This window comes from Callorhinchus milii, unplaced genomic scaffold (assembly GCF_018977255.1).
Source record: "Callorhinchus milii isolate IMCB2004 unplaced genomic scaffold, IMCB_Cmil_1.0 Scaffold11, whole genome shotgun sequence".
Taxonomy (NCBI): Eukaryota; Metazoa; Chordata; class Chondrichthyes; order Chimaeriformes; family Callorhinchidae; genus Callorhinchus; species Callorhinchus milii.
In genome coordinates this window covers 14,023,790-14,036,899 of record NW_024704752.1, presented here as the reverse complement: position 1 = coordinate 14,036,899, position 13,110 = coordinate 14,023,790, and the positions used below count along the sequence as shown (strand labels likewise).

The window sequence follows — 13,110 nt, the reverse complement described above, 5'->3', positions numbered from 1 at the left end:
GCAGGTCGCTTTTTTTTTCACATTTGTTGCCTTAAAATATTTATGCGACGGTGGTCAAAACCGCATTTTGTGCTTTGAAGCGTTTTTTTTCCCACAAACAAACCCTTCAGAGCGTGGCGGGGGGAGGTGGGGAGGGTGAGAGAACAGGGAACAAAACCAGAGGAAGATTAATAAGAGTTACAGATGCCAAAATCAGGGACAGATGGAGCAAAGTCTGAGCCAGAGAAAAAGTGGATTTGGGCCAGTTACGAAGTTTAGAAATAGGAAAGGCAGTATTTTCGGCTGACTGCAGCCTGCTCATTTAAATATTCCAACTGCATTGTCACTGTTCCTTGGGGGTGAGGTCTGGGCTTCTTCACAGCCACTATCAATGCTTCCAGGAGGATGTGATTCAGGCAACACCAGTCAGTCTCTATCATTTGAAACAGTGCTGAAATTAACCTTTTTTTTTACATAAACGAAGGAAAGATTTCAAAAAAATGCAATTCTTTTTATCTCAATTCATGTCTCTAAAGAATCATTTCTTCCCACTCTTCGTTTTCACCAAAAAAATTTGGCTGTGAGCTTGGGGAGAGGAAGGAAAGAGAAAAGGGAAAGATTTTTGTTCCTTCCATTCTACTACCTTGGTTGTGTGATTTCTCAAACTCAGCAGCCACTGATCCGAACTCTGTGTTGTAAATGCAATATTCCATCTCTCGGGGAATGGGCAGAAACCAGATGGCTCTCTATTGTTCCAGTTGCACCCTCTTATCAGCAAGCTGTGAAGCAGTGTTGATAGCATGTTGATAAAGCCCACTACTCTGCCTCCAGCACTTGATATTGATCCAAAGTCTAGGTAGCGAGCGGCATATTACTGAACTAAAGAATGTATTCCATCAGTAAGGTATAGCTAATAAAGGAGATCTTTATAACAAATAGAATTTTTAATTTAATAGTTATAATGGTATACATTATTTATATACGCACACCAACCCACCCAGCCTGCTTAAACGCCATAGATACAGAACCCTTCCCGGTACTTCACTAAAAATGTGTTATCTTCATTTGTGTCTGCTCCTGGACAGAGACGATGCAGCAAGATAATTTATTTCAATCCAGATCTCATTAGTTAAAAAAAAACCTTACATTTGCTTTCACCTCAGGACAACATCTCAAAGCACTTCACACATTCGCTGTGAAGTGTAGTGACTGTGTAGTTTGGCAGGCGAACATTTAGGTTCCTCCTATCCTCCCACCATTCCCAGTCGGTGCAGGCAAGCTAGAAATCTAGTCTCGCCTTCGTATTGACCATCTCTCTATTTTGCCTCCAATTCCTGTCTCCTTGAAGTGCCCCAGTCAAAAATGAGAACTCACTGTGGGCGATCTCACAGAGCAAGGCAGCTATTTATAGATGATGACAGTTGTACTTCTTTTAAGGTTATGCTGTGAACTGCAAAGTGTCATGGGCATTGTAAAATTCTGCTTTTTATATTATATTTATTTTTATATTCAGTTTTTTTTAAAGAAAACGATGGTTCACATTCGGAATATTAAAAGCTATAATGGACATGAAGCACGTAAGGAGCCAGCAACAATGAAATTAGATATATAATTAGATACTTTTTCTGGGTTATTTTAAGTCAGGATGCTTTACTTGATGGCTGACTGGTATGTGAACTATTGGTCCAAACTGCTGAAAGCAGATAAGGGATTAATAGTGTTAAATTAATCTCTGGAGTCACATTAATATCCGTAAGACTGATCTCACCGTTCTAGCTAAACAACGACCTGGCAAATGTGACCTCATCTCTTGGGAGAGGAAAAACTGTGGAAAAAGCAGACAGTACTATTAAGATTAAAAATTCTAAAAAGATTACGGCTATTATCGATCATCTACTTCCCTGCACACAACAATGGAAAAGTATTGGCCTTTTCATTTGACCTTTAACTGAGAAATGGAAAGATCGACAAAGAAAGATGAAGTAATTATTAAAATACTGCAATATTACTTTGTCAAACATTTCATTGTAGACAAGCATAACAGAATTTCATTTTTTCCATGACCCTGAACTCTTCATGCACCCATCACTAAAGGGGACCCTTTAATTTCCACCTGGAGGTCGTGCTGTGTTTTTTTGAGTGACAGATGACAAGACATATTCCAACTGCAACGTGTTTGAGTACATCAGACAGGCTGTGCACAGCATGTGCCAGATAGTCACTGATCGCAGGCTCCTGCAGCGTTTAAAAGGGATAACCTCGCAAAGTCATTTATTGCTAATTTCGGATGATGTTCCCCTTGGAGAACAGAGGAAGCTCTCAGACTTGAATCACAGGCTTCATTTGTTTAGTTGCCATTTGGGAAAGAAAAATACTGTACCCTCACCTGATACAGTCGGGAGCCTGCCTGAGGTTATCTTGTTTTTGAATTCTCAGTTCCTCAAATAATCGGGAGATAATAATAATAAGAATCCTTGCATTTGATATAGCGCTTTTCACGTCTTCTAGACGTCCCAAAGCGCTTCACAAAATATACTGTAAAGTGAATTGACTATATATTTGTGGGCGAAATGCAGCAGCCAATTGCGCACAGCAGCGTCCTATAAACAGTCGTGAATTGAAAATGACCAATTTCTTATTGGTTTGTTTTGGAGGGATTATTATTAGGCTCTGTGTGGAGTAAGGATACTTGCCCAAGGTTCCGCCCTCTGCCTGAATTGAACTCAGGTCACTCACTTGCAAAGTGAGTGCTCTAACCACTGAGCTACAGGACTCCACAAGCACCGAACAAATGAATTATCCCGTTGGTGCTGAAAGTCTTTGCCCAGCTGCCATATACCTCCTCACATTTGTTTCCATTTAAGGATGTAGGCTCGTAGAGGTCATGTTGAGTATGGGTGAGGATTATCAGAACTACTTGTGATTTTCCTCTCCCTGCATCCCCTCTGAGAATTTGTATTGAGGGCTACTCAGAGTCTGAGCTGTTGTTAGATGACCTGGTCCACTTATACAACCAGCTTTGGTTTAAAGCAACAGATTTTCATCCAGCATTTATCTTTTTCTGATGTGAACATACTGGACCCCTCAGGCATACATCAATTATTTTTATCTTTCCAAGCTTTTCCTGAAGGATCTCGCTGACCTTGCTCAAAATATCTACTTATGTCCTTGAAGAAAGTGAATATTCCTTATTAAGGAATCCGATTAGAATCTTATTAAGGAATCTCAGATTAGTCCCTCCTGTTATATACCGTGATAGACTGGATTTCAAAAAAAGTCAATTTCTTATCCCAGCGAGAAATTCCATGCGAAACCTTTTCCTTCTCAATGGGCTGTTGCTTTTGCTGGGATACAATTAGGTTGCGGAATTGCAGTTCCCGCCTGGTCTCTCTTTAGTACACTTGCACTGGATGATATCATCGCCTTTAGTAGGGTTGGAAGGTTGTGCCAGATTGTCCACTGACTTTAAAGTTGTTTTTTGCCAGTGTCCAGCCTCTAGGCGCTCTGGGACCCTACCCTGTGTGAGGACAGCTATATAAATGCAAGTTCTGCTTGTTATTTTGTCGTTTTCTCTGGGTGCTTGCGGCTCCAGCACAGAATGTGCGTGTAACTTTGAATGACACGGCGACACTTGTAAAATACATTTAATGCCCACATATTGTCATTTTGTATTCAGGATGGTGCCCAAAGCATCAATAATTGGCAGTAGGCAAGGACTTCTGTCATAGTTAATAAACACATTTCGAGGGAAAAATTGAACATTTCCTTTCCTGTTGTAGATGTGCTCTTTTTTCCCCTCTCCCCACCCTAAGGCACTGTGGCTACATCAAAGCAAAGCAAGACCCAGATGAGGAGAAAATGCAGTTCCATCATGGCCAAGGTGAGATAAAATTTCGAAATCAGCTGTAGTTGAGTGACCCAACATCTGAGGTGATCAACTCTGTTTGTTAAGCTAATGAATTTTCAGTTCTATTTTTTTTTACATCAATCATACATCGAGGGTAGGGTTCTGAAAGGGAAGCCATGCCTCTAATTACATTTTTCTTTTTAAAAAAAGAATATTTTTTCCTTCTTTGCTCCAGTTAGGTCTCTGACTGTTTTCGCTCGTCTGGCTGGAAGGGTAGAATGATCATTTGGCCAACGCTGGCGTTGATTAACTACCATTACATTTCTCCAGAATCTGTCCCATGACTTTGTCGCCTGGCTGACAGTTCACAAAATTCTCAATGGGAAAGCTGGAGGGTTAGAATAGATTCGTGCCAGATCTCTTTGAATGATGACTCCCTCTTTCAGCAAAAAAGATGTGAGATCAAATCTTTTTTGGGGGGATGGGGTGGGGGGGATTGTGTCAAGCAGGTTTTATGCACCAAAAAGCAGGAGAGTTGCTACCTTTCTCAAATTATATTACAACAAACGACAAGTACTGGGGAAAACCTCTTTGTTGATAGTAACGGAACTCAATAGAGCAATCAATCTCAGACACGTATTCTTTTCAGCTGTATTTGCTACTGTTAGTGATTTAAAAGATCAGCATAACGATTGTCATAAGTGTATGATTATATATACATTAATTTAGTTCTATAGACACTGGTGGACTGGAGAGGAGGGGTGACTCTTCGAAGAACTAGGGTTGATGGGCACCCCTGCTCATATTTGCCACTGCATTGAGCCTTGCGCGTTTGATAGATTTTTGGATGTGGGAGCAGGGAGGTCATATTGGAATATCTCTAAAAGGGTTTTTGTTGTGCGTATCAATTATAATCTGAACACATTTTATTGTCTTTGATAGTGAGGTTGCCCGAGAGCAGAACTTATGTGCACCCACATACCTACGAAGATCCCAATCAAGCTGTCCGAGACTTTGCAAAGGAAATTGATGCATCAAGCATTCGGATTGAGAGAGTTATCGGGGCTGGTAAGTCAATAAATAGGAAAGTAAGAATGCAGGAGGACAAAGAGGCAATTCTTTTCATCTGACTGAATGACAGCCTGTTAACACAATAACGATAAGTGGATCATTTCCCCCAGTTGAGAATTTACTAGATTTGGCCATGCATTTACAATAGAATTTTATTATGAACACACACCATTAAATCCACTACATTTCCAGATAGTGGAATAAACGCTCCTCGATAGGTGCTGTATTTCTGCTGTCTTCCTCTCTTCCATTTTGCATTAAAATTTAAGTTTGTGCAGAATTGTGTACATTTTTAATTTCAATCTTAATTTGGATACTGGTTTTCTGTAGTTCTTAAAAACAATCCACCTTCTGCATTAAGACTGAGGTTTTCCCACCAGAATACTGCACAATCTTAAGACATTGCGTCTGGTGTCTAACTCGTAAATTTAATTTTTTTTATGTATCCAAAGTATTCTCATTCAGGTGATCTGAAATTTCATTTCAGTTTCTTAGCACTCATCTTCTTTGCTTTTACACATCTAAATCTATGACTTCCACGTCTCCACATTTCAACAGGATTCTTTTGAGTCAGTTAATACAGACCTATATTAATGACATTCTGGGGCCGACCACAAGAGGTGTGATCTGGAACTCGTCGAGGGAATCACAAATGCAACCTAACATTCAGTGGCGTGGTGTGAATAAATTGATTTTCAATGAAATCTGGGCTCTAAAATATTCAGGCTGTTGAAAGTACAATTCAAATGGATGCACTGCCATTTCTCTTGTATTTTATATTTTATGTATTATAATTGTATTTATGTATTTTATATTCTGACATGAAGGAATTTATTTACATTTGTCCAATTTGAAATTTGAAAAGCTAATGATTTTGAGAGATTCAGTGGAAAGTGAAACCAAAGGATATACAGAAAGAAAGAGGATGAGAAGAAGTTTCAGAAAAAGATCTACCAGCACATTTTTTTCTGGAGATCTGCGAAAAAAAAGAATGAAATCTACACTTGATAAATTCGCACACTCGTTCATTGTGTCTTCCATTGACCACAATGAACATGATTTTAATACTGACATATTAATTCGTATGAATACTCCAGTGTATTGCTTGAGAGTCAAGTTTGCTATGTTGTCTTTTGATCAGGTGAATTTGGGGAGGTTTGCAGTGGGCGTTTGAAGTTACCTGGTAAGCGAGAGATCTATGTCGCCATCAAGAGTTTGAAAGCAGGTTATTCGGAGAAGCAGCGCAGAGATTTCCTGAGCGAGGCAAGCATTATGGGTCAGTTTGATAACCCCAACATCATCCGCCTGGAAGGGGTGGTTACAAAATGTAAGTACTTCTGACCTAGTCAAACCACAGTAGGTGTTTGACGTAGTGGGTTCTGGTAGACATTTCTGTACTTGAGAACTGATCGAGCTGAAAGTAAGTGCGACTTGATTTCTTTGCATAATTGAGACAATCAAATCTTAGCGCATTAAGTCAATGAAACTCTCTGACATGAAACAATTTACTTATATTTGCTCAGTTCAGTGTTCATTTAAATGACAATATTGCTTTCCTAGGGGAATATGTAGATGAAACACAGATCCTGAAATAGCCAAGAAGTGCCCAATCAGAGGTTGTTACAACCCCATATCCAAACCTGCAACACACTGGCTCTTCAGTCTACACTGCATCAGCTGCAGGTTGAAATTTGATTTTTTTTTTAAAAGTTGGTATCAATCCTCACCCGTGCTAAATTTAAATCCAGTAAGTAGTAAAATAAGGTAACATAAAGCTGCTTTAAAGGATGAGTCTGGTCCTTAGATCCTTCTGCTAGACAAGTGCTTCATATTGACCACTGATATCCAAATGAAAAGTACCAAGTATAAGAAGTGTTGCCATTACTAAGCCAACAAAGGTAAGGGATATAGTCCACTGCTATACCACAGAGATAAGAAATGTATCTAACATTAATCTATCAGGTATAGGCAATGTTTTCCAAACTGATCCAAGTTCATATCAGTTTTGATCTGCGTTTCATTCTTCAGTACAGAATACTCTTCAAGCAGGTCCGAAATGGAAATTAAATTAGTTATAGTTGAGAGTGGTATTCATACCTCTGCTACTACCCCAAGCCATTCTGCAAAGAGGCTTGCATTACCTTCTTTAAAGTTACAGCAAATAAAGATTGATTTTTTTAGTACTTTTGAACTGTGGCCCTTTGTCAAGGGATATGCTCGGTTCGAAAATTAATCTCTCATCACATCCTTTGCTGAAAGATAAAGCTTATTGCACCACAGAATACATTTGCATGTATTCATAAAATATGGTTGAACCCTAATTAATATTGCACTCCACTTCTTTTGTCTGGTTGTCGGTTTGTGCGATTATGAATATTCATTCTTTGTGTGTTGATTAATGAATTGTAAATAGATTACAGGTCCAGTCTCCAAGGCTTTTGGTATGCAGATCAAAACAATCATCATTTGTGCTCAGCTTTGAATATTTAATTCTGATTAATTTCACCAGTTCAGGCAAACAGAATAATTAGATGTATTGAACTTTCACATTACTATGAATATTCAATTGAAAAACTTGATTAAGAAGAGTATTTCATGGATGAACTTACTTATATTATAGGAAAAGATCAGAAATGTGCTACAACAAGATTTTGTGTATTTAGGCAAGGCAATTAAATCATTTTTTGACAATTAACCGAACCTTAAGAGGTTAAATTTCATTAAATAAGGTGCAAGATCAAGGTTATCCCTAAGTGAAAATCTTCTCTAAGGCCTATTTAGTTCAATCGCTATGCAATGTTTAAACAGGGATTCCTTTCAAGCTACCTTTAACAATGAAATACTAACAGGGAAGTTCTGATCAATTTGAAAAAAACTTTGTTGTCCATTATAATAATATAATAATCCTTGCATTTGATATAGCGCTTTTCACGTCGGGAGGACGTCCCAAAGCGCTTCACAGAACACACTGTAAAGTGAATTGACTGTATATTTGTGGGCGAACGCGGCAGCCAATTGCGTACAGCAATGTCCCACAGACAGTCGTAGATTGAAAATGACCAATTTCATTATTGTTTTTAGTTTTGTAGGGATTATTATTAGGCTGTGTGTGGAGTAAGGAAACTTGCCCAAGGTTTCGCCCTCTGCCTGGAATTGAACTCAGGTCTCTCGCTTGCAAAGCGAGTGCTCTAACTACTGAGCTACAGGACTCCATTGAACGGGAAAACAAAGCAATTTGGCTAGCTAATTGATTCCCATAGATAAAATAGACCTGGATCTAAGCAGTCCAAGAACCAATGGGTCCCTTGGATCTTCTATGATACTTTCAAATATCTACAAAATGAACACACTCACTAACTATACTTTACATGCAATATATCTTTAAAAAGTGCTTTGATACATCACAGTGACGTGATAAGGCACTATATGAAACACAGATAGGGCACTATATGAAACACAAGGATTATAATTACTTACTTTTCTCCTCGCATTCTTACTTTAGATATTAAGCCGAATCATAAAATGCCTTAAAAATGCGCAATAGGTTACCTCAAAACAAATAATGCCATCTCGTGCTGTAGAAAAAACCTTTCACTATGGCAATATTTTAATTGGTATTATAAACTACACTGTTCCAGATTTTTCTATCCGAAATCCTATGTTAGTCTAATGTTCTCAGTATCTGAAATAATCCAATGAACTGGATGGCACTGGCTAGAAAAGTGTTTATGCATTACATCAATTTTTGATATCCAACATGTGGTTAGAGTTTTAAAATTAAAAATGTAGCACATGTTTTTATCTAAATTCTTAAATGACAACATATCAATGAATACTTTCTTAAAAGCATCAGTGAAACATTGCTCAATGTCCCTTTTGAATCCACAACTTTATTAATAGGCAATGCATTTTTCTCATGAATGGGGATAATACGAAATAAAATGTCATACGATTCAGTGAGAGTGAGAGAGGTCTGAATGTCTCTTCCATTCTTCACAATTTCCCAATGCTTCCCGTCACATACCATCGGCAAAATAGTTCCTTCAACTAAACAGCATTAGGTGATGAACACCCATGAAGAGCAGATTGATTACTGCCAGTCTGTTCTCCATGGGCATCATTACCCTTGTGAACGTGAGCCGAATGTTAAGCTAAAAGAGAAGCATCGGTGGAAAACCAGCCAATGTAGGACTCTGTCTCCCTGTCTCCCTCGATAATGACTTCACGCACTGCTGCTGTAAACAGCCTCCTGCTACAATGGAGCGCGAGATCATTAGCACAAGGTGGGTAAAAACTGTTTTACACTACTACAGAGATCAGAGTTTGAGAGGTATTTTAACACATATGTGCATATCCACTATTAATACTGCTAAAATAGTCTGAGAAGGACATAGCATCATTCTAAATGTATCTATTCACAATGATATAAAATCCAAGATTGGAATCTTATATTTAATTGTATTCTAGGTGGCATTGGTTCCGAACAATGCACATGCAAGGATTATAATAAGCAGACTTCTGACTTCATTATGCAAAGGAACTAAAAATTGTATTGCTTGTCAAACATCAGTCTTTTTTAGTTTCCAACTTTTTTTTGGAAAAAAAACTTTCTGGTGGATTGGGCTGGCAAATAATTCAGTGCTACACCTTCCAAAAAGGAAACATTTGCAAAATACGGTCAGCGCAACTCAGAAATGCTGCATCCGTACATGATGTTTGACTGGCAGTGTTACAATTTTAAATTGGAATAGTTCCAGCACCAGTCTTTTCAATTTGTTCCAGAATTATTGGACGTGCTGAGTTAATTGATATAAATATAAGAAATGACCAGCCTAAAGAGGATCCGTAGTGCAGGAAGTTTAAATGCGATTTTTTTTAAGCACACTAAAATAATTAATTTTACGTTGAATAACAGATTAGACAATTTTGACAATTCAGGTCAATCGGGCTAATGTAACCTGTATTTAACAGCCATCCTGCCATCAACAATCCATTTGGTTTATTCCTGATGGGGACCACTTAATGCAGGTCTGCTTGAAATTCTATATCAGACTCAATAAACTCTTCTGACATGTGGGTTCCGGAGGCGGCTTCTGGATGGCAGGTCTTGTATACAGGAATCAATAATCATTTTCCCACCAGGGTCAGAGTGCAATATATTTGGGTAGAGTCATTTGAGAGTTCGCAGTTTATTCTGCCAGGAACACAGGCTCATTCAGCTGTTTTAAACAGCTGACTCATCTGGATATCCTGACTGCTGGCAGCCATGGCCATGATGTATGCAACAGCTCGGCCTATTGATTTTTGGAGACGTTCTAAAATCATGAGGCAATTTTAGATGCTCAATCCCTTTAAAGAGGTGGAGTGAGTGGTGCATTTTTGGGGATCTAAAAGCAGTTGTAAAAGATAGATTCGCCCACAAAATATATGGTCAATTCACTTCACAGTATATTCTGTGAAGCGCTTTGAGACGTCTCGAAGACGTGATAAGGGACTATATCAAATACAAGGATTATTATTATTATAGATTGTATGTCAGAAATCGGAATCCGCTGTAATTTTGAGCAAATGTGTAAATATTTCCGATTTATTGGCTGATCAACAAAATGCTCTTGTCATTTTGGTTTACTTTTGAATTGCTTGTAAAATGCTACTTGTAAACGTATCAAACGTAAAACTTAACCACTCAACAACCACAATTACTTACTAACCTTGTTCTATCATGGCATCTAATGCAATACAGTAACCTTCCACTACCTCCTGAAATAGGGATGAAATCGGATGGGCCAAAGTGCCTCTTCATCCAGCCAAACCTTGTGATAAAGCCAAACATCTTCACTGAAAAGAATTCCTAAGCCCAAAGTTCTTCATCACTTGCCTTTAAAATATCAACGACTTCCTCTGAAGGGACCATGATTCCACTTTCAGCTCTTCAGTAAAAGCAACACCTTTAAGGCGTTACATTAACATTTATGCAGTAACGGTACAAAGCTGAACAAAAGAAGACAACCTCCTCAAGGTGCTGCTTCTGTTAAACTAATTCACTCCCCTTAAAACTGCTGGAGTTAGTAGGATTTGGGTAGGAAGTGGAAATGGACTGGATAGTCCTCAGGGTATTTATGTAATAAACTATGTGTTGAATTCTAGTTAAATTGTCTCAGAGACATACAACACATAGCAGTATCTTTTGGAAACTGGGTATAGTGATAGCTTTAAACTCATGGGATAGAACATACTGTATTGTATTAGGAAATAAATCAATTGAGCCCCTCTATACCACCATCACTACCACCAAGCAGACTGAGAATAGAGCAGTAATTCTAAGTATGTGGAACTCTTCTTTTATCACTCGTATTACTTTTTTGTTTCCTCCCCAATTATACACCCTAGTTTATGCTCATTTTGCAGAAATGCTTAATGGTATACTTAGTCAATCACACTCCCCTGAGTGAGGGACGCTGTATAAATACAATCACATTTTCCAACACCAACAAATGTCATTTGGTTTGGGGATAAAATGTTGCTATCCCATTTCTGGTTCCTGGCAGACTGTCATCTTTACCAAAACAAATTTGATTTGAACTCTTGTACGGTGAATAATAATAAGCAGAACACACACATTTAGAATGCTTAATTCAGCAGATTAAGCCATTTCGAAATTTCATACATATAATAAAGTTATACACACTGAGGTGGAATCTCCTGTATCAGCTGAGTTTGAATGAATCATTTCCAATGCAGAAATATGAAGAAAATCTGGAAATAGCTGGCTCCACTGTTCAGTGAGGCACATAATAGTGACTGATGAAAAATTCAATTGTGTTTCAGCAAACCAGAGAGGCACAATTGTAGAGAGAGCTCAGTTATTTCTGTCAAACAGGATGTCAGTGCACGTAGATACATTTTTTTTCCCCCAACAGGCTCCTCCACAATGCACCTGCATTGACTGTCGATTTCTTATACCATCTTGGAGATAGCAGAACAATCCTGCTTCTCCCCATTTAGAGCTTTATTTTATTGAAGGGCATTGACCGCCCCTTTAGTACACACAACCTGGAAAGGCTGATTCATCAATCACTGTGATAAACATGTCACAAAATGCAACCACGGGGATCGAAGCCTTTCAATCTTTTGTTGCAGAGGCTAATGGATATTTAATTTATGGGAGATGAAACAGATTTGGCTTTTTTAAAAAAATATACAGAGCAAATATTCATCACCCGTTTCTGATGATTCAGTTTGTATGATACATAACTGCTATTACCTTTGCTGCGCATCAACCGTAGATTTTTAACTGTCTTTATTTTGTGCTTATTGACCTTCCTTGTCTCAGGCATAAACCCGAGTAATATTGCCTCTAGAGTCAGGAAATGAGAGCAATTTATCACGGCTGACACAGGCTTTATTTACCAGGCAATAGTTAGACAACTATTTCTTGTAAATTTAGCTGTAACATTGTACTTTGATTCCTGCACCTGCTGCCGTCCTGTCTTATAAAGATGTATTTGTGGAAAGGAGCAGATCTTATACGAGATAAACTATTGATTAATGTCTTCCTTAGATTTTCCTCTGTGGTAGCACAGCACGGCAGCTGGTTTTGATAATGAATTTGGTTTAACCCATTGACGACAATACTGGACCAACAGCAGCACAGGATGGGAACTCAATGTTATACCTACTTCAATGGATAACACAAACCAAATATTCTGTAAATTGCACCAATTGCATGTTATAATGTGCAGACTTATGCGATAACCATCTACACGCCAAAGATCTTCACTGAAAGAGTGGGTATAGTGCCCACAGACATCAATTCTTGTTTATGCTCATCAGGTTGTCACTATCTGCTCAGTATTTATTGCTAAAAGAAGACAGCAATGCATTAAGATTTAAAATACCATTTCTGGCAGAGCATTAGAGAGGCACTCTATCAAAGCTCACTGTTTCTCATTTTAATTGCGACTGCAATTCCTGATTTATGAATTTTGGTTGATGCATTAGATAATTGGTAATGTTATTTACTACCTTAGAATCAAATACTGTTTTTGCTGTTAGGACAATAATCTTAATATAGTGAGACCCATTACAGCACAGTCTGATATAATGCACATTATTTGTAGCTGCTTTTCTCATAGAACATTTGCACATACACAAAACACCCTCTAATGTATCACAGTTACAGCATTGCTTGCAAATTCTCTCAGACACTCCTG

At 38.3% G+C, this 13,110-nt stretch overlaps 1 protein-coding gene across 3 annotated transcripts in view; it reads left to right on the top strand.

The window, feature by feature from the left end:
* The window catches only part of epha4b (eph receptor A4b), a 106,584-nt gene that overhangs the window by 80,947 nt on the left and 12,527 nt on the right, over positions 1 to 13,110 (top strand). For all 3 annotated transcript variants that reach the window (XM_042339079.1, XM_042339077.1, XM_042339078.1), the window contains 3 exons: positions 3,792 to 3,859; positions 4,769 to 4,894; positions 6,039 to 6,224. In XM_042339079.1, the coding sequence (XP_042195013.1) occupies positions 3,792 to 3,859; positions 4,769 to 4,894; positions 6,039 to 6,224 (380 nt within the window). The remainder of the gene's footprint in view (positions 1 to 3,791; positions 3,860 to 4,768; positions 4,895 to 6,038; positions 6,225 to 13,110) is intronic.